This window comes from Anomaloglossus baeobatrachus, chromosome 5, assembly GCF_048569485.1.
Source record: "Anomaloglossus baeobatrachus isolate aAnoBae1 chromosome 5, aAnoBae1.hap1, whole genome shotgun sequence".
NCBI lineage: Eukaryota > Metazoa > Chordata > Amphibia > Anura > Aromobatidae > Anomaloglossus > Anomaloglossus baeobatrachus.
Window position 1 is genome coordinate 57,775,290 of NC_134357.1, and position 22,206 is coordinate 57,797,495.

General features: G+C 47.0%; 1 protein-coding gene across 2 annotated transcripts in view; it reads right to left on the reverse strand.

Annotated features, from left to right (window-relative positions):
* Positions 1-22,206, reverse strand: part of COL17A1 (collagen type XVII alpha 1 chain) — a 92,960-nt gene that overhangs the window by 13,870 nt on the left and 56,884 nt on the right. The window contains exons 36-48 of one of the 2 annotated variants that reach the window (XM_075348535.1): positions 14,060-14,095; positions 13,899-13,958; positions 9,606-9,668; positions 9,151-9,264; positions 8,966-9,052; positions 8,823-8,879; positions 8,667-8,702; positions 8,510-8,563; positions 8,307-8,420; positions 7,300-7,347; positions 6,929-7,075; positions 6,713-6,796; positions 6,493-6,576 (exon numbers count right to left, since the gene is read on the reverse strand). In XM_075348535.1, the coding sequence (XP_075204650.1) occupies positions 6,493-6,576; positions 6,713-6,796; positions 6,929-7,075; positions 7,300-7,347; positions 8,307-8,420; positions 8,510-8,563; positions 8,667-8,702; positions 8,823-8,879; positions 8,966-9,052; positions 9,151-9,264; positions 9,606-9,668; positions 13,899-13,958; positions 14,060-14,095 (984 nt within the window). Of the gene's footprint in view, positions 1-6,492; positions 6,577-6,712; positions 6,824-6,928; positions 7,076-7,299; positions 7,348-8,306; positions 8,421-8,509; positions 8,564-8,666; positions 8,703-8,822; positions 8,880-8,965; positions 9,053-9,150; positions 9,265-9,605; positions 9,669-13,898; positions 13,959-14,059; positions 14,096-22,206 lie in introns of both variants that reach the window. The other variant, XM_075348534.1, reaches the window with a different exon arrangement.

A 22,206-nucleotide genomic window follows, 5' to 3' on the forward strand; every position in this document is an offset into this window, starting at 1 on the left:
TCGGGTGGTTACTCTTTAGTGAGAATTATGAGTCTGTCACCAGGTTTTTGCCACCTAATTTGAGAGCAGCATAATGTAGGGGCAGAGATCCTGATTCCAGTGTTGTCACTTACTGGGCTGCTTAGTGTAGTTTTGATAACATCACTGTTTAATCAGCAGTAGTTATCATTACAGGACTACTTGGTGTGCTGCAGGTAGTCCAGCATATTCATGAGCTCTGTATAACTGCGAGATCTGCAGCAGAGAAAACGACAGCAAACAGCTCAGTAAGTGACACATCGCTGGAGCAGGGGCTCTGTCTCTACATTATGCTGCTCTCAGATGGGGGGACAAAACCTGGTGACAGATTCCCTATACGGGCACCATTGCAGTATGTGCTGCAGCAGACCAAACAAGAGGGGAGTCTTGGGAGACGCAGGACAATGTGTTGCTAAGAGCGATGTCATTTTACTTTTACTCCCAAAATGGCAATTAATCTGCATACACATTTATATAGGGGACGTCGCTCTGGCATGTACAGTTTTACCTTAATATTATATATATGCAAACTGTTCTGTCTTCCCTGGTGCGGCCGATGTCTTGGTGCAGATGTGCACCGTCCTATTTGCATATTAAAGACAGTCCCTCGTCCTTAGGTGAGAGTCAGTGCTGTCTAAAATCACTTAGCATTTCTGCACGTGTCCTGACACTGGAGGAGCAGAGTAGCACTTCAAGTGTCAGTGTGGGTGCGCCTGCAATGTGACTGCAGTGTCCGCGTGGGTGCGCCTGCAATGTGACTGCAGTGTCCGCGTGGGTGCGCCTGCAATGTGACTGCAGTGTCCGCGTGGGTGCGCCTGCAATGTGACTGCAGTGTCCGCGTGGGTGCGCCTGCAATGTGACTGCAGTGTCCGCGTGGGTGCGCCTGCAATGTGACTGCAGTGTCCGCGTGGGTGCGCCTGCAATGTGACTGCAGTGTCCGCGTGGGTGCGCCTGCAATGTGACTGCAGTGTCCGCGTGGGTGCGCCTGCAATGTGACTGCAGTGTCCGCGTGGGTGCGCCTGCAATGTGACTGCAGTGTCCGCGTGGGTGCGCATGCAATGTGATGCAGGTACGTTCTGACACCTGGTTGCTGCCTGTATTTGACTGCCGATTCAATGAGGAAGGTTGTTGAAGTGAGCAGACAGCACATCACAGCGCCATGTCCCCCTCCTCACTGTGCTCCTCCTGTGTTGTGTGCACACCCGCACTGACGCTTGGAGTGTGCCGCTGTGCTCCTCCTGTGTTGGATGCACACATGCACTGACGCTTGGAGTGTGCCGCTGTGCTCCTCCTGTGTTGGATGCACACATGCACTGACGCTTGGTGTGTGCCGCTGTGCTCCTCCTGTGTTGTGTGCACACCCGCACTGACGCTTGGAGTGTGCCGCAGTGTTGGGTGCGGTGCAGCAGGAGATCTGGTGTTACGGTGCTCACTCTCACCAATGGATCACTATTAATCAAGACACAGGCCTGGCTAGTATTTTCCTATATTAGGTGGTATCGGTGCACCAGGCTTAGGTCGCGCAGAAATGTCCTCATTTTCATATCAAATGTGGCTTTTTCAGTGAACATTAAAGGGAACCTGTTACACCATTTTTCAATTTTAAACTGCCCCCCTCTTGTTAGTGACGCAATGTAAGTGATGCACATTTTCTGACTAACAAGACAATGGAGCAGTTTAATATTAAAGGTCGTGACCAGTTCCTTTTAAGCTGAACTCTATATGGGTGGGATTATTTCTCCACAGATCATGTCCCCCATATAAATATTTCCGCAGTCTAGGTGTCATTTTGGGGTGACAGATTCCCTTTAAGTCAGCTTAAAAATCATCTCACCTGACGAATGAAAGTTTTTTGCTCGTGCATCGGGTGATGGACACTGTTTAGATAAATCAGGTTCCCATCTTTGGCTGCAGTGTGAATGCTGCTTTTAAAGGGGTTTTCTCACATTGGGAACTTACCCCCTATCCTTGGGATGGGGAATAACTTTCCAATCGCTGGGGGTCCGACTACCGTGGCCCCGAGTGTTTCCCAGAACCAGAACATGCAGACAGAATGGATTCCGGGAGTAAAATTTCATAGTCCTGTCTCCTGAGCTGTGCACTTAAGAGGTCTTTTGAGCAATCGGTGGGGGTCTCAAGTCCCACCCCATGATGCCCCTTCTCCCTGCTGAGCCCACCTCTGCCTTACTAATCTCCTCAGAATTAATGGACCTAAACCTATAAGATCTCATCCAAAAGTTGTCTACTGCCTGGGACTAATCAGTATTGTGGTTCTTGTATGGTCCACAGTCTAATGATGGCTGGTAACAACTACCAGCATCTCCTTACCATTGTTAAGGACATACTGAGAGTTGTACGTTAATGCAATACATAGATGTATATGACCTGACACTGCACTTGATTGCTGTGTGAAGTTGGCAATGTATTCATGTACTGATGGTGGTTTTGGCGATGTATTGTCTTCAGGGTGGGTTTGGTGATGTGTTATTGTGTTTAGGGTGGTTTTGGTGATATTACTGTATTGACAGTAGTTCTGTTGATGTATTACTGTACTAACTGTGGTTTTGGTTACGTATTATAGTATGTAGTGTGGTTTTAGTTATGTTTTACTGTACTGATGGTGGTTCTGGTGATAGTCATGTGGCTGTTGTAATCTTTACCTTATCAGTCTTGATCCTAAAACATAGGGTCAGCGTGCTGGACTAAAAATACAGCTATCTGCATGTCTGTCAGCCGAATAAGTAATAGACTAAAGCCCCCATACACTATAGTCTGATTTTTAGGCCGGCAGCTATCTTGCTCGGCTCTCCCATATACAGGAGCACTCATTCTGCCAAGTGTTTCTGTGTTCTTTATTAGAGCCGCTGTTGGACATCTCCGACAGCAGCTTATCATTTAGAGGATAATAGGATCTACACTCTGTAATTGGACATGCTGGATCCTTATTCCCCTGACAATCAGAATTGAGAACCCTTGTTCACATTGGGCTATCAGCAGAACCTGTCGATATTGGCGGGTTTAGACAACTTTAGGTTAATGTGTATGGAGGTCTTAACTACTATCTGAAGGCTCTGGGCTCTATCAGGGAATGTGCACACGTCTTGTAGTGGTCTGTGAACCCCCGGAATTATTCAGACAGAAAACACTTTAGGACAGTCATCATTTTATCCTGAAGCAAATATTTATTTTTTTTGCTGTGGCTTTGTAACGGGGTGCCAGGGGCGCCTCTGGGCTTGTAGTCGTGGCCCCTTCTGTCAGGCTTACCCCTGGCTCCGCCGTCACTATCGGGACGGGAGATGTCTTGGTGGGGCAGAGTGTGGTGGTGCAGATGTCGTCCGACGTATAAACACTCTCTAGGCATGGGTCGATGCAAATAAAAGACATTCTTTATTTCACAACTCTTTCCAAAAACCGGCAGTTACAGATGACTTCACGTTCTTTTCTTAGCTGGGGAAAGCCTGCCCTGACGTCTCCTCCAGTGGGGATGTGCCCGGCTACTCTACTTCACCTGGCTCCCACTTATGGCTACCCACAGCCCGGACCCACACCGGGACTGCTTCGCACTATGAGGTTCCGCCCGCTCCTTTTCTCTCCGGCTTCCCTGTTCTTCCAGCTCCCTTCTTTCTTTCTTTCTTTCTGCCCACTCAGCTCCACACTCTGCCCCTGGCTATTTCTTCTCTCCTGTCCCGGACACAACTGCCTTCAGCACACACTTCCTTTCCCCCTAAGCTGCCGGCTCCTCCTCCCTCCTGTACAGTTTCTATGGGGACAGCATTAACCACTTCAGAGAAAACCTGTGCTTCCTTGTAAGGGGTCTGCCCACCCCTTACAGCTTCTTGGTTGTTTTTTCCAACATCTTTTAGCTACTGGATTTTACTTATTTTTTTAAATGAACTAGTAAGCGGCATCCAAGCAGAAGCCGCCATATAAAGGACCGGTCACTGTCAGCCGCTTCATGTCTGAGGAAACCTGACGCGCTTAAAAAAACTCCAAAGACTGAACATATGGACAGCAAGTCGTTTTACACTGCAGTGTATGAGTTCATTTCTTTAATATTTAGAGTTTGGGTTTTTTGGGCGGGTTATAGGGCGGATCTGTCTGGAAAAAAAAAAAAAAAAAGCTGTGTGCACATACCCGTAATCTGACTGACAGTGCCTAGGGCAGCAAAAACCCCAAATACGGCCCTGGTCCCTGTACTGTGATACACTGGATCTCCTCATACCTAACCGACCGAACTTTCAGCGTCTCCCATTCTCACACCACTTCCTCAGCTCGCTCCCTATCTGTCGGTGTCCCTCAAGGCTCAGTTCTTGGACCCCTGCTGTTCTCCATCTATACCTTCGGCTTGGGACAGCTCATAGAGTCCCACGGCTTCCAGTATCATCTCTATGCCGATGACACACAGATCTACCTCTCTGGACCTGACATTACCTCTCTACTAACCAAAATACCACAATGTCTGTCTGCTATTTCATCCTTCTTCTCTGCACGATTCCTAAAACTTAACATGGACAAAACAGAGTTTATTGTCTTTCCTCCTCCTCACTCACCTCCTCCAACAAGCCTTTCCATCAAACTTGATGGTTGCTCACTCACCCCAGTCTCACAAGCTCGTTGCCTTGGAGTAACCCTCGACTCTGCTCTATCCTTCAAGCCACACATCCAAGCCCTCTTCAACTCATGCCGATTACAACTCAAAAATATCTCCCGGATCCGTGCTTTCCTTAACCAAGAATCTTCAAAAACATTAGTGCATGCCCTCATCATCTCCCGCCTCGACTACTGCAACCTCCTGCTCTCTGGCCTCCCTTCCAACACTCTTGCACCCCTCCAATCTATCCTAAACTCTGCAGCCCGCTTAATCCACCTCTCCCCTCGCTACTCCCCAGCCTCGCCACTCTGCCAATCCCTTCACTGGCTTCCCATCGCCCAACGACTCCAGTTCAAAACATTAACCATGACATACAAAGCCATGCACAACCTGTCTCCTCCCTACATCTGTGACCTAGTCTCCCAGTACCTACCTGCACGCAACCTTAGATCCTCACAAGATCTCCTTCTCTGCTCCTCTCTTATCTCCTCTTCCCACAATCGTGTACAAGATTTCTCCCGTGCATCCCCCATACTCTGGAACGCTCTACCTCAGCACATCAGACTCTCCACTACCGTGGAAAGCTTCAAGAGGAACCTCAAGACCCACCTCTTCCAACAAGCCTACAACCTACAATAGCCCTCAGCCCAGTAGACCACTGCGCAACCAGCTCTGTCCTCACCTATTGTACCATCACCCATTCCCTGTAGACTGTGAGCCCTCGCGGGCAGGGTCCTCTCTCCTCCTATACCAGTCTGTCTTGTACTGTTAATGATTGTTGTACGTATACCCTCTTTCACTTGTAAAGCGCCATGGAATAAATGGCGCTATAATAATAAATAATAATAATAATAATAATAATACACGCTGCCGGCCAAACAGAAGTCGTCAGCTTTCATCTGTCTCCCAGTGACTGAGGGTGGTGCATGGCAATGACGTCATGCGTTGCAATAGCACCAACACCGATGAAAGCTGCCGGCCACTGTGCACTAACTACACAGGAGGACGCTGTGCGATGTGGGAGCCAAGACCGGTAAGTACAATGCTGTTTTATAATTAGACAGAACGGAGACATATTTACCAGGATGGGGACATATCTACCAGGAGGGGGACAGTATATACCAGGAAGGGGACAGGATATACCAGGAGTTGGACAGTATATATGAGGAGTGGCCCATCAAGGGGACAGTATACACCAAGAGGAGGATAGTAGATACCAGGAGGGGGGTAGTATATACCAGGAAGGGCCCCAAGAGGGGGACAGTAGATATCAGGAGGGGAACAGTAGATACCAGAGGGGCCCAGAATGGTGACATATATACCAGGATGGTGACATGTATATTCTGGTGTATGTGGACTAGAAAGAATATGGGCTAGAAAGGGGAACATATATACTAGGGTGGGGGACATGTATGCCAGGATGGGGGACATACTTACCAGGATGGGGGTATATATACCAGGATGGAAGACATATTTACGAGGAAGGAGCCCAGGATGGAGGACATTAGAACAGGGTGGAGGACATTACTACATAATGCTGGGGGGAGGGGGCAACTCATATGTCTTTATAGAATTTAGAATGCTAAATATATACATACTTATACCAACATCTGACCAACATAAGGGGAAGGGGAGGGGGAGGGGGGGGGGTGCAGATCTTAATTTTACTCCAGAGCCCATTAAACTCTAGTTACATCATTGCATCTTGCGTTATGTGTTATGTTTTGTACGGCATCTCATCCCAATTTCAGACGGGCAAGCTGTTTTTGCCTAAAAAAATTGACTGTTTTTCTAATCCTAGACAAACCTGTTAACATATAGTAATAATAATAATAATAATAATAATAATAATCATCAGAATACAAAAATAATAAAATCCTTACTCTGCAGCATTGATAAGATTTCTTCATATGTGACTGGAGGTCCTGGGATTGTCCCTGCACCATCGGATGACGTTAAGCCAGAACCTGGGAAATAACAAAACATCAATCCATTCACCAGATCTTTGCAGGGAGCCAGAACCACGTGCCTCAGTGTAGGGGTCGTCTAATCATTATATGTCCAGAAAGACACAATTACTATATCAGGACCATTATAACTTACCTCTTATGTAGCTCATGACCCGGCTGGCAAGCTCTGCGTAGTCCACTTCCTGTCCACCTGGTGGCCCTGGTGGTCCCTGTGGCCCTATTAAGTAATTTCTGACATTTTCACCTAAATACAAATGTGTTACATTTAATCTCATATTATTGGTTAAGGTTCTATATGTATGTCCATAACAGAGAGAGGTATTAGTAGTAATGTGGTGGAGTCGCTTACTTTGAAGATATTGGGCAATATATTGTTGGACTTCTTCGGCTCCACGACTTGCTTCACCAGGAGATCCAGGGGGGCCAGGAGGACCAGGGCTGCCAGGAGGACCGGGTGGACCTGGTGGTCCTTGGCCAGGTCTTGCTCCAGGTGGGCCTAAAAGAGATAAAACAGGTTATATCATCAAGTATCAATGGAAAGATGTTATTGAGGATATGACGAAAAAGATAGGTAGAGAATGTAGAATCCCTCTACACATGGGATACTCGAGGATGTGGTTTGAGGTTGTCAAGACCTGGGTGAACAATACATGCACCTTCTGCTCCGTGCCAAAAACATCCTGTAATGGAAACCAGACAAATATCTGAGCTGGTCCTCACCTCTGGAGCTTCCTGGTATACCGGGGGCACCTGGGATTCCGGCTTCACCTGCAAGAAGTGAATGATGACATTATGTGAGTGTGACCAAATCATCTGTGGGCAAAATTCTGATTCATCAATGTTGACCGATTCTTTTCACCATCATGAGTTTTGCAGCCCAGTAACCGGTGTAACAAAAGGCCCCTTCATCTAACCCCTTAGACGCCATGGTCAATAATCACCACAGCATCTAAACTGTTATGATAAGAACTAGCTCCAATCTCTGCTTTTACCGGAGGGTGTCTGCTGTATAAAACCGCAAGCACCTGCCGCTTCCAGAGCAGGCTCAGCACTTGAGCCTGCTCCATACATCTTCTCCTAATGTCTGACTTACTTATACAGCAGATGTCAGGAAATCAAGGTGTGTACTAGGCAGGGGATGGAGCTGTTAGACACCAGCCTCCTACAGATTATGGACACCATAGATGTCATGGAGCTGGTTGATAATGTTCCAAAACATTGAAATAAAAACTAATATAATATTTCATATTTATAATTTTGGGGTCCAATAACAATGAGGGTGTGGATAAAAATATTTAAAGGCGTTATCCAGGTTGCCTTAGGATTGATCATCAATATTAGACTGGATGGGGACCAACTCTTGGCCCTCCTGACGGTCAACTGTTCAAAGACGCCACAACACTCGGTCCCTTCAAAAAGCTGATCGTTAGGGATGTTGAGAGCCAGGCCTACAATTTTAAAATCCTTTAATGTGTGCTACGTTAGGACATTGGTAGACTATATAAGTCAGTTTATTATGACGCCAGTCTTTGAGAATTGCCGTCACGTTGGGTAATGGAGCTCAAGTACTTGTGGCTGAAATTCAATGCCAACGACAGACCATGGACAAAGCAAAGTACATCATAGATACAACCAGTCATAGAAAGAACAGTGGAAATTAAAATAATGAAAAATAGTTTGGTTTCAAGCTAAATGGAACACATGATATAGATGTTTACGTATTTTACCTCTTTCTCCTGGAGATCCTGGTGATCCTGGTGATCCTGGTGATCCCGGTGAGCCTGGTGATCCTGGTGATCCTGGATTGCCCGGTGGTCCAGAAGGTCCAACAGTTGCAGGTCCTACAACATCACATGTTTTTTTCATTACAGTATAATGATCAGTGCATGTTTATATATCTCATAATGTAAAAAAAAAAAACTAAACTGACCGTCACGGCCGGGTGGTCCTGGATTTCCTGGTTGACCTGGATCTCCTGGTTGTCCTGCATGATAAAGAAGACGCTTAGAAATGATCCTGTATTTTTCCTATTGCACTAAAATTGTTTTCATAGTAAAAGAACAATAAAAAAATGCTATGTATCTTACCTGGCTGTCCCGGTTGGCCTCTTTGACCTGGATCACCTATAGGAAAAAAACAGAAGGGTGGTTAAAATATATTACGAGTCCAGATATTAATCCAGAACAGTCAAATTTATGACATGTGTCCATCCATCACATCATGGTTTTCTTTCTATTTCTTACCTGGATCTCCTTTAGTTCCTGGAGGACCAGGAGGTCCGGCAGGACCAGCGGCTCCATCTATAGAAAGAAAAGGACAACAGTCTTGACTATCGATAGTGATTTGAAATATCTCCAGGCAGTGTTTATCAGGATTGTTCTCATACCTGTTGCTGATGCAGTTCCTGCTGGTCCTGCTGGTCCGGCTGGTCCTGCTGGGCCTGGGGCTCCTGGTTTACCATCTTTGGCGTCTCCTGTTGATCACAGAGGAAAGCAATATGTTTCATAGAAAGTTTCTCAATGTTATTTCTTTTGAAGTGAAGGCAATTGTTACAGGATTGCAAGACAGTACCTGGTGGTCCTGCGGGACCTGCGGGACCTGCTTGGCCTGCGGGACCTGGTGGGCCTTGAGCACCAGGAGAACCTTGAGCACCTGCTTGTCCTGGAGCACCTTGAATTGAGGCTCCTAATGTAAAGTAGAACATTTACTTATTTATTTTCAGATTGGAAAAGTGATTGTGTTTTTTTTTATTAGGCTTTTGTCATATTTATTATAATATTTATTTAACTGCTTTGTTTTTATACTTTATGGAGGCTCATTATGTGTATGTATATACCGTATATGCTAAGTTTGCACTTTTTACCTTTTACTACTTTGCTGCATGTATTATTCCATTAATCATTCATGTCCATCCTCTCACTTTTCACATACTATTGTTTTATGTCTTTGCTAATTTAGATTTGATGACATAAAACAATAGTATGAGAAATCATACTAATGATGATCCTTTGTAATAAGTGTCTTACCTGGGGGTCCTGGTGGTCCTGGTACTCCAGGGGGTCCTGGCAATTGTTGGGCTGCGTATGAACCTGTGAATGAAAATGTTATTTTCCAATTTTTAAAATCTATTTTCTTTTCATATATATAGTGCCTTGCGAAAGTATTCACCCCCTTGGCTTTTTACCTATTTTGTTATATTACAACCTGTGTTTAAATATTTTTGTAATCTGATTTGTATGTGATGTGTCAGCACTAAATAGTCTAAGTTAGGGAGTGAAGTGAGAAAAATATAGGCAAAAAATAAATTTATGGGATAAAATAAATAAAAAGTGGCGTGTGCACATGTATTCACCCATTTTGCTATGAAGCCCCTAAAACTTTCTGGTGCAAGGAATTGCTTTCATAAGTCACATGATTAGTGAAAGGAAGTCCCCCTGTGCGCAATATAAGTGTATCTGGGTCTGTCAGGACATACACCTTTTCTGAAAGGCCACAGAGGCCACAATAACATTAAGCAAGAGGCACGACTAACCAAACCACACCATGAAGACCAAGGAGATCTCCAAATAACACCATTAAAACCAAGTAGATCGCCAAACAACATGATGAAGACCAAGGAGATCTCCAAACAACACCATAAAGACCAAGGAGATCTCCACACAACACTATTACGACCAAGGGGATCTCCAAACAACACCATTAAGACCAAGAAGATTTCCAAACAACACGATGAAGACCAAGGAGATTTCCAAACATCATTAAAACTAAGGAGATCTCCAAACAACACAATGAAGACCAAGGAAATTTCCAAACACCATTAAAACCAAGGATATCTCCAAACAACACCATTAAGACCAAGGAGATTTCCAAACAACACAATGAAGACCAAGGAGATCTCCAAACAACATAATTAAAACCAAGGAGATTTCCAAAAAGCACGATGAAGACCAAGGAGATCTCCAAACAACATCATTAAAACCAAGGAGATTTCCAAACAACACGATGAAGACCAAGGAGATCTCCAAACAACACTATTACGACCAAGGAGATCTCCAAACAACATCATTAAAACAAAGGAGATGTCCAAACAACACGATGAATACTAAGGAGATCTGCAAAAAACACCATTAAAACTAAGGAGATTTCCAAACAACACGATGAAGACCAAGGAGATCTCCGAACAACACCATTAAAACCAAGGGAACCTCACAACAACACCATGAAGACAAAGGAGATTTCCAAACAACACCATGAAGACCGAGGAGATCTCCAAACAAGTCAGATACAAAGTTGTTGGGAAATACAAGTCAGGTTGGGTTCTAAAAAAAAATATCCAAATCTCTGATGATCTTCCAAAGCACTATCAAATCCATTATTATCAAATAGAAAGAACATGGTACCACAACAAACCTGGCAATAGAGGACCACCCACCAAAACTCTCAGTGCAGGCAATGAGGGCATTAATCAGAAAGGCAGCGCAGAGACCCTGAAGGAGCTGCAGAGTTCTCAAGCAGAGATTGGATTATCTGTCCATATGGTCATAAAAAGCCGGCCATTCCAGAGAGCTGCCCTTTACGGAACAGTGGTCAGTAAAAAAGCCTTTACTAACAGATAAAAACTGGAAGCCTTGTTTTGATGTTGCCAAAATACATGTGGGAGACTCCCCAAATGTATGAAGGAAGGTGCTGTGGTCAGAAGAGACCAAAATTGAACTTTTTGGTCACCAAGGTAAACGCTATGTCTGGTTCCAAACCAACACACCTCATAACCCCAAGAACACCATCCCCACAGTGAAACATGGTGGTAGCAGCATCATGCTAGGTGGATGTTTTTCAGCAGCAGGGACAGGGAAAATGGTCGAAGGGAAGATGGATGGTGCGAAATATAGGGATATTGTTGAGCAAAACCTGTTTCAGTCCATCAGTGATTTGAGACTGGGATGGAGGTTCACCTTCCATCAAGACAATGACCCAAAGCTACTGCTAAAGCAACACTTGAGTGGTTTAAGGGGACACGTGTAAATGTATTGGAGTGGCCAAGTCACAGCCCAGACCTTAATAAAATTGAGAATCTGTGGTCATATTTGAAGATTGCTGTTCACCAGAGGAATCTACCTAACTTGAAGGAGCTGGAGCAGTTTTGACACAAGAAATGTGGCAAGATGTGGAAAGCTCATCGAGACTTATTTAAAGTGACTTGCAGTTGTAAGGAGGCTTTATAAAGTACTGACTTTAGGGGAGGGGGGGTGAATAGTTATGCACACTGAAGTTTTCAGTTATTTTGTTCTATTTGTTGTTTTTTTCATCATAAATTGAAAAACAAATGTTCACAGTTGTAAATGTGTTCTTTACATGAACTCATGGAAATCCTCAAAAAAAACCCCAAAACATTGACATTCCAAGCTGTGAGGTAGCAAAACATGAAAAATGCTAAAGGGGTTGAATACTTCCGCAAGGCACTATATATCTATAAAGAAATCTGTCAGCAAGATAATTATACCCCAGCAGCGAGCTGCATTATTTAGTGACAGTTACTTCACTTGCCTTTAAAGAAATCTAAGGCTAACGTCATGAATAAATTTGCACTTTTTTCAAATAAATTTCTAATTTTCTTTCCTTTTTATTTTTTTCTTAATTCATTATGTGCTTTGATTCATTTTTGCTCCTCTTTTATGCCCCCCCTGTTGTTTTTCTCTTTTTTTCAATGTACGTGTGGTTAGCTACTTCCAAATGGTTTCGCCAACTTCATCATATGTGACTTTTTTGTAAAAAAGTTGCTATATTTTGGCACAAATTGATCCCCAAAATATTTTGGATTTTTTGTAGTTATATTTTTTTATATGGAGGCAAATGATCGTGCAACTTTTAACACTAAAATGATGCAAAAAAAAGCAGAAAAAACAAACTCTTTAAATTTCTCCACAATTCTTGATGGATTTGGCACAAAAGTCAACAATGCAAAGAGAAAAGTGATGAAACTATGACCTAAATAAATGTAAATGATGAATTGGAGCTGTAGTTTTAATAATGGTTTGCAGCCAATGATACGTAATGGGATCAGAGATCCGCTGGGCAGCTTTCCCCATGTATTGGTGCACAGTGAGAGAGGTCATTGGCTGGGAAGGGGGAAACTTTTTTTGAGTACGTGAAGCCTGGTGCATGATTAGATAGTAGGGATGATCGAATACCTAAAAATACTCGGCTTCGCGAATATTTGCCGAATAAATCGCCGCTATTTGACTTTTTGCGAATATTCGATGCGCAATGTAAGTCTATGGGAAACCCGAATAACAACTATTCGGAACTATTCGGGCCTCCCATAGACTTACATTGCGCATCAAATATTCGCATAGTGGTGACCTATTAGTCGGATATTCGCAAAGCCGAATATTTGAGGTATTCGATCATCCCTATTAGATAGGACTGGAACACTTGTCAGCAGTTAGATCAGCATGGTCTTGCTGACAGTTTCCCTGTAGACTCATTGAGACAATGAAGCACAAACATGCCGCTGGTCTCCCAACCTGAACTTGATGGCCTCTTAGGGGTACTTTGCACGTTGCGACATCGCTACTGCGATCTCGTCGGGGTCAAATCGAAAGTGACGTACATCCGGCGCCGGTAACGACGTGGCAACGTGTAAAGCCTAGGAGAGAAGATTAACGAGCGTGAAACAGTCAAAAATCGGTGATCTGAGTCATGTCGGTCATTTTCATAATGTCGGTGCATCCGCAGGTACGATGTAGTTTGTTGCTCCTGCAGCTCCACACATCGATGTGTGTGAAGCCGCAGGTGCGACAAACATCTCCTTACCTGCGCCCGCCGTCCACCGGCAATGCGGAAGGGAGAAGGTGGGCGGGATGTTTACATCCCGGTCATCTCCGCCCCTCCACTTCTATTGGCCGCCTGCCATGTGACGTCGCTGTGACGCCGCATGACCCGCCCCCTTAGGAAGGAGGTGGGTCACCGGACAGAGCGATGTAGCAGGGCAGGTAAGTGCGTGTGAAGCTGCCGTAGCGATAATGTTTGCTACGGCAGCTATCACAAGATATTGCATGTGCGACGGGGACGGGTGCTATCGCTCTCAGCATCGCTACCATCGGCTAGCGATGTCGCAGCGTGCAAAGTACCCCTTAGGCTTATGTGAGGCTGTTAAGTTCAGATCTGGAGAGCCGTGGCCAGTTCATGCATCGCGGCCCTTATGTGGGCGTCTACTGTACATGAGGATTTAAGATTGGTCTGTGTCTTCATTGGTTCTTAGTGGTGAAGAATTAGCTTTAAGTTTAAAGAGACCCCAAATTTGCATTTCCAAAACTTACTTTCTGGTCTTGAATATGACACTCCGGGCTCTCCAATCTCTCCTCTGGCTCCCTTGGCACCTGGAAGACAGATAAATTACGGTATGTATTTAGTCACTACCAAACCACTACCAACCACTAAAATTAACTCACTTAAAATCCTGAGTTGTTTTTTTTTTTACCTGGTGTTCCTGGAAGACCGGATGGACCGATGGGACCTGGAACAAACCATGAAAAGTAAATTGAGGGTGGAGAATAACATAGAAGGCAATATCATCAAGTGGATGCCTTACATAGAGGTAAAGTTGTCCCCTTGTCTCATGATGGTTAAAAGGTTATTTCCATCTCCAAGATCCTATCCCAATATGTAGTAGGTGTAATAATAATGATAATAATAATAATAATATTAACAAATAACTCCAATTAGAAGAAGGGAATTTTGTTACTTACCGTAAATTCCTTTTCTTCTAGCTCCTATTGGGAGACCCAGACGATTGGGTGTATAGCACTGCCTCCGGAGGCCACACAAAGCAATTACACTAAAAAGTGTAAGGCCCCTCCCCTTCTGGCTATACACCCCCAGTGGGATCACTGGCTCACCAGTTTTAGTGCAAAAGCAAGAAGGAGGAAAGCCAATAACTGGTTTAAACAAATTCTCTCCGAAGTAACATCGGAGAACTGAAAACCGTTCAACATGAACAACATGTGTACCCGCAAACAAACCAAAAATCCCGAAGGACAACAGGGCGGGTGCTGGGTCTCCCAATAGGAGCTAGAAGAAAAGGAATTTACGGTAAGTAACAAAATTCCCTTCTTCTTCAGCGCTCTATTGGGAGACCCAGACGATTGGGATGTCCAAAAGCTGTCCCTGGGTGGGTAAAGAAATACCTCATGTTAGAGCTGCAAGACAGCCCTCCCCTACGGGGAGGCAACTGCCGCCTGCAGGACTCTTCTACCTAGGCTGGCGTCCGCCGAAGCATAGGTATGCACCTGATAATGTTTGGTGAAAGTGTGCAGACTCGACCAGGTAGCTGCCTGGCACACCTGTTGAGCCGTAGCCTGGTGTCGTAATGCCCAGGATGCACCCACGGCTCTGGTAGAATGGGCCTTCAGCCCTGATGGAACCGGAAGCCCAGCAGAACGGTAGGCTTCAAGAATTGGTTCTTTGATCCATCGAGCCAGGGTGGCCTTAGAAGCCTGCGACCCTTTGCGCTGACCAGCGACAAAGAGTGCATCCGAACGGCGCAAGGGCGCCGTGCGGGAAATGTAGATTCTGAGTGCTCTCACCAGATCTAACAAATGTAAATCTTTCTCATACCGATGAACTGCATGAGGACAAAACGAAGGCAAAGAGATATCCTGATTAAGATGAAAAGAGGATACCACCTTCGGGAGAAACTCCTGAATGGGTCGCAGCACAACCTTGTCCTGGTGGAAGACCAGGAAAGGAGCCTTGGATGATAGCGCTGCTAGCTCAGACACTCTCCGAAGAGATGTGATCGCTACCAGAAAAGCCACTTTCTGTGATAGTCTAGAAAGTGAAACCTCCCTCAGAGGCTCGAAGGGCGGCTTCTGGAGGGCAACTAGTACCCTGTTCAGATCCCATGGATCTAACGGCCGCTTGTACGGGGGTACGATATGGCAAACCCCCTGTAGGAACGTGCGCACCTTAGGAAGGCGTGCCAAACGCCTCTGAAAAAAGACGGATAGCGCCGAGACCTGACCTTTAAGGGAGCCGAGCGACAAACCTTTTTCTAACCCAGATTGCAGGAAAGAAAGAAGGTAGGCAATGCAAATGGCCAGGGAGACACTCCCTGAGCAGAGGACCAGGATAAGAATATCCTCCACGTTCTGTGGTAGATCTTAGCGGACGTGGGCTTCCTAGCCTGTCTCATGGTGGCAACGACCCCTTGGGACAATCCTGAAGACGCTAGGATCCAGGACTCAATGGCCACGCAGTCAGGTTCAGGGCCGCAGAATTCCGATGGAAAAACGGCCCTTGGGACAGTAAGTCTGGTCGGTCTGGGAGTGCCCACGGTTGGCCGACCGTGAGCTGCCACAGATCCGGATACCACGCCCTCCTCGGCCAGTCTGGGGCGACAAGTATGACGCGGCTGCAATCGGATCTGATCTTGCGTAGCACTCTGGGCAAGAGTGCCAGAGGTGGAAACACATAAGGGAGCCGGAACTGCGACCAATCTTGCACTAGGGCGTCTGCCGCCAGCGCTCTTTGATCGCGAGACCGTGCCATGAAGGTTGGGACCTTGTTGTTGTGCCGTGACGCCATTAGGTCGACGTCCGGCACCCCCCAGCGGCGACAGATTTCCTGAAACACGTCTGGGTGAAGGGACCATTCCCCTGCGTCCATGCCCTGGCGACTGAGGAAGTCTGCTTCCCAGTTTTCTACGCCGGGGATGTGAACTGCGGATATGGTGGAGGCTGTGGCTTCCACCCACATCAGAATCCGCCGGACTTCCTGGAAGGCTTGCCGACTGCGTGTCCCCCCTTGGTGGTTGATGTATGCCACCGCTGTGGAGTTGTCCGACTGAATTCGGATCTGCCTTCCTTCCAGCAACTGCTGGAAGGCTAGTAGGGCAAGATACACTGCTCTGATTTCCAGAACATTGATCTGAAGGGTGGACTCCTGCCGAGTCCACGTACCCTGAGCCCTGTGGTGGAGAAAGACTGCTCCCCACCCTGACAGACTCGCGTCTGTCGTGACCACCGCCCAAGACGGTGGTAGGAAGGATCTTCCCTGTGATAATGAGGTGGGAAGAAGCCACCACTGCAGAGAGTCTTTGGCCGTCTGGGAAAGGGAGACTTTCCTGTCCAGGGATGTTGACTTCCTGTCCCATTGGCGGAGAATGTCCCATTGAAGTGGACGCAGATGAAACTGCGCAAACGGAACCGCCTCTATTGCCGCCACCATCTTCCCGAGGAAGTGCATGAGGCGTCTTAAGGAGTGCGACTGACTTTGAAGGAGAGCCTGCACCCCAGTCTGTAGAGACCGCTGCTTGTCCAGCGGAAGCTTCACTATCGCTGAGAGAGTATGAAACTCCATGCCAAGATACGTTAGTGATTGGGTCGGTGACAGATTTGACTTTGGGAAGTTGATGATCCACCCGAACGCCTGGAGAGTCTCCAGTGCAACATTCAGGCTGAGTTGGCATGCCTCTTGAGAGGGTGCCTTGACCAGTAGATCGTCCAAGTAAGGGATCACAGAGTGTCCGTGAGAGTGCAAGACTGCTACCACTGCCGCCATGATCTTGGTGAACACCCGAGGGGCTGTCGCCAGACCAAATGGCAGAGCTACGAACTGAAGATGGTCGTCTCCTATCACGAAGCGTAGAAAGCGTTGGTGCTCTGTAGCAATCGGCACGTGGAGATAAGCATCTTTGATGTCTATTGATGCTATGAAATCTCCTTGAGACATTGAGGCAATGACTGAGCGGAGGGATTCCATCCGGAACCGCCTGGCGTTCACATGCTTGTTGAGCAGTTTTAGGTCCAGAACAGGACGGAAGGAGCCGTCCTTTTTTGGAACCACAAAGAGATTGGAGTAAAATCCTCGCCCCCGTTCCTGAGGGGGGACAGGGATCACGACTCCTTCTGCTCTTAGAGAGTCCACCGCCTGCAGCAGGGCATCTGCTCGGTTGGGGTGTGGGGAGGTTCTGAAGAACCGAAGTGGAGGTCGAGAACTGAACTCGATCCTGTACCCGCGAGACAAAATGTCTGTTACCCACCGGTCTTTGACCTGTGACAGCCAAATGTCGCAAAAGCGGGAGAGCCTGCCACCGACCGAGGATGCGGAGGGAGGAGGCCGAAAGTCATGAGGTAGCCGCTTTGGAAGCGGTTCCTCCATTTGCTTTCCTGGGGCGTGAGTGAGCCCGCCAGGAATCTGAGCTCCCTTGTTCTTTCTGAGTCCTTTTGGACGAGGAGAATTGGGCCTTGCCTGAGCCTCGAAAGGACCGAAACCTCGACTGCCACTTTTTCTGTTGAGGTTTACTTGCTCTGGGCTGTGGTAAGGAAGAGTCCTTACCCTTGGACTGTTTTATGATTTCAGCCAATGGCTCACCAAACAGTCTGTCTCTAGATAATGGCAAGCTGGTTAAGCATTTTTTGGAACCAGCATCTGCTTTCCAGTCCTTTAACCACAAGGCTCTGCGCAAAACCACAGAATTGGCGGACGCCATAGCGGTACGGCTCGTAGATTCTAGGACAGCATTGATAGCATAGGTCGCAAACGCAGACATTTGCGAAGTTAGGGACGCCACCTGCGGCACTGCTGGATGTATGATAGCATCCACCTGTGCTAAACCAGCTGAAATAGCTTGGAGTGCCCATTAATTGCCGATATAAGGTCATTAACCATGGCGTCACCATCAGGGGCATCCAGATTGAAAGGAGCCTCAGGATTAGAATCCTGATCACCGTCCTCAGTCTCATCACAGAGAGACTCTTCTCGCTGAGACCCTGAGCAGTGTGATGACGTGGAGGGTCTTTCCCAGCGAGCTCGCTTAGGCTGCCTGGGACTGTCATCTGAGTCAGAGACTTCAGCCTGTGATGCTTGAGACCCCCTTGAAGTACGGATTAGTTCCAACTGAGGGGGACCGGAGAGCATAGACACAGCAGTGTCCATGGTCTGAGTAACTGGCCTGGACTGCAAGGTCTCCAGGATTTTTGACATAGTCACAGACATTTTATCAGCAAAAACTGCAAAGTCTGTCCCCGTCACCGGGGCAGGGTTCACAGGCGTCTCTGCCTGGGCTACCACCACATTAGGCTCTGGCTGACGAAGTGCCACTGGGACTGAACATTGCACACAATGTGAGTCTTTGGAGCCGGCCGGTAGATCAGCCCCACATGCAGTACAAACAGTGTACACAGCCTGTGCCTTGGCACCCTTGCGTTTTGCGGATGACATGTTGCTGCCTCCTCAGAGCAGTACAGGGTGTCCAGCCAAGAAGCGACCTTACAGTGCAACTATATATATATATGGTACTAAGAAAAAAGTACACTAATATAACACTGAGGCACTAGTGGGGCCAGCACTAAAGTGCAGCTTACCGCCCGCTTAGGAGCGGGTGTGTGGTCGCCGAAATCCCTTTAGTCTGGGTCTCCCAGAGCCTGCTGCCTTTCCCCAGCCAGACCGCATGTGTAATGGCTGCCGGCGTCCTTGTGGAGAGGGGGGGCGGGCCCTGGGCGTATACAGACGAAGAGCGGGAAGCCTGCTTCCCACTGTGCCTAGTGAGAGGGCTGGAGCATGTAAATAAAGCTCCAGCCCTCGGCGCTGCCAATTGAGCAGCGTCTCTCCCCTACCCTGATTGACAGGGTGGGGGCGGGAACGAAGCGGCGCTAGGCCGCAGAAGCCGGGGGCTAAAGTTAGAAGCGCCGCCGCCGTAAAAGCGCGGTCGGCGCAAAGTCCCCGGCGCACCACAAGTCGCAGCTGCGCCGCCGCTCCAGTAGCGGTCGGCGCAGTAGTTCCCAACATGTAACGTCACCCAGCAAAGCTGCAGTGACCTAACCCCAGCGCACAGCGCTACTGTCCCCGGCGCACTATAACGCTCAGCAAGCCTTGAGAGTGTCCGTGCCTGCCGGGGACACAGAGTACCTGAAAGTTGCAGGGCCTTGTCCCTGAACGGCACTCCCGCTCCAAATCCAGCAGGTTCTCTGGGTCTGTGGATGGAGCCCGGCCTCAGGGCTTGGGGGCCGGCAAGATCCCACTTCCACAGAGCCCTCCAGGGGATGTGGAAGGAAAACAGCATGTGGGCTCCAGCCTCTGTACCAGCAATAGGTACCTCAACCTTACAAGCACCACCGCGGGTGAGAAGGGAGCATGCTGGGGGCCCCATATGGGCCCTCTTTTCTTCCATCCGATATAGCCAGCAGCTACTGCTGACTACAAACAGTGGAGCTATGCGTGGATGTCTGACCTCCTTCGCACAAAGCAGAAAACTGGTGAGCCAGTGATCCCACTGGGGGTGTATAGCCAGAAGGGGAGGGGCCTTACACTTTTTAGTGTAATTGCTTTGTGTGGCCTCCGGAGGCAGTGCTATACACCCAATCGTCTGGGTCTCCCAATAGAGCGCTGAAGAAATGTAGTATAGTTCTCCTGATTAGCTATGTCGCTTACCTCATGTGCAGGGCATTGCAGGGCCTTAGGTATCCATGGTTATGACCACAAACAGTTAAGTAACTATCACTATATGAGTGGTCGTAACCATAGATAAGTAAGCCACTGCAATGTCCTACATGGGATAAGCAACATAGCTAATCAGGAGAACTATACTACATTTCTAATTGGAGGTATTTGCTAATATTATTATACCTACTACATATTGGGATAGGATCTTGGAGATGGGACTAACCCCATTAAATACAACTCATGGTGTTATGGACATGATTATGAACTGTTATGAGTATTAAGAATTATATGAAGATATCCAAAAACAAGACTTAAGATGGCGCTTGAAATATGTACCACACCCATATTCAGCAGACATCATAGGGCTCATCAGACATTCTGGGACTTTCATGTGATAAGTGAATCATGCTGACTTAGCTTAATATAAAATGAGGAAACACGTATACAGGACATATACTGTATAGCTCAGTATAAGCTCTTTTACAGTTTACCCAATAGGAGACGTGTTACGTATTAATGGCTCCTAGCCAACTGATTCCTTTAAATGTATGTGAACTTCCGTAATTAAAGCAGTCATATGTTCAACCTAGATCTGTGTACATCACTGGTCTCTGGATGAATGAGATAGCATGCTACTGACAAATGTGTTGTATTTCATTATTCTGTCTGCTATGTTGGTGTTTCATATAGTGGGCAGTTTGGTTTTTTATACTTATTGTATTGAGACTTGTTGCATTTACGATATGTGTGGTGTGGTATTCTGGGGATTGTTTGGAAAGTGTGCAGGGATGGCGCCTGGCTGTGTGACTCTGGACAGTATTCCTATGTGAAAGTTTGATTGGTGCTGAGTTTTGCCCGTGTTTCAGACAATCAAGGTTGGATATGTTCAGAAGCGTCAGGACACTGCCACTTGGAGGGTATAAAGGCACCTGTTTACCACCATTCATGGTCAGTCACAGGGGGCATGAACAGTAATTTGACACTCTACATCCTCGTTAGCCTGTGACTTGTAGGTAGGACACATTTGTAAAGTATGGGGTGCTACCCCTGGCTATGTCATGGAGGGTTGACTACCCTTATGATTGGCTCATGTGAGAAAGACCAGTGGCCTTTAAGTAGAGAGTGACCTCCATGTTATAAGAGCATGAGAAGGTGAAGTCACTGCAACAGAAGTTATTGAGTCACAGAAGGAGATTGTCTGAACCTATGGCAGAGAGACCACTGGAAAGACCATAGTGAGAGAGTGAGGTGCTGAGGGTGGAAGTGTCATGGCCAAGAAAAACAAGGGAGGCCTCTGAGAAGTCATCAGACATGAGAGGAACACCAACCCCAGGAGAAGCAGGTGTGAGGGGACAAACATGCCATGGCTTTGATAATATCCTCTGTATCTGGCAAAGAAGAGTGAATGAGCGCTACCCGGCTGGTGACAGTAATGTGAAGAGGTCACTAAAAGGGTGTGAGGAAGTGAACTAGAGGAGGTGACGCCTGTGAAGAGTCCTGTGAGTAGTGGAGACACAGGAGGCTTCTGTGTATACATTTAGATCAGGGGTGGGGAACCTTTTTACTGCCGGGGGCCATTTGGAAAATTCTACCAACCTTCGGGGGCCGCACAAAATTATCAACTTGAAAATGACCCGGCTATAAATTAGTCAAGCAATTAACTCTCCCCTATACCCCTGCTGTGGCGGCCGTAGATGATTCTCTTTGGTGCGCTGTGATGTTTGCTTCTCACAACTGCTTTTCCAGGTTTGTCTTTGTTTGAAGCGCAGATTGGTAAATCATATATATCACACAGGAGACACTGTACATACACACACCGCTCTGACACACTGGCCGTATACTGCACACAGCCTTCACACAGTTGTCCTATTTTACACCACCCACAATACACACTGGCCATATATAGTACACATGCGCAGGAGATACTGTATACTGCACACAGCACTCACACACCGTATACAGCACACACACAAGCCATACACAGCACACACACGCCGTATACAGCACACACACAAGCCATACACAGCACACACACGCCGTATACAGCACACACACAAGCCATACACAGCACACACACGCCGTATACAGCACACACACACGCCGTATACAGCACACACACAAGCCATACACAGCACACACACGCCGTATACAGCACACACACAAGCCATACACAGCACACACACG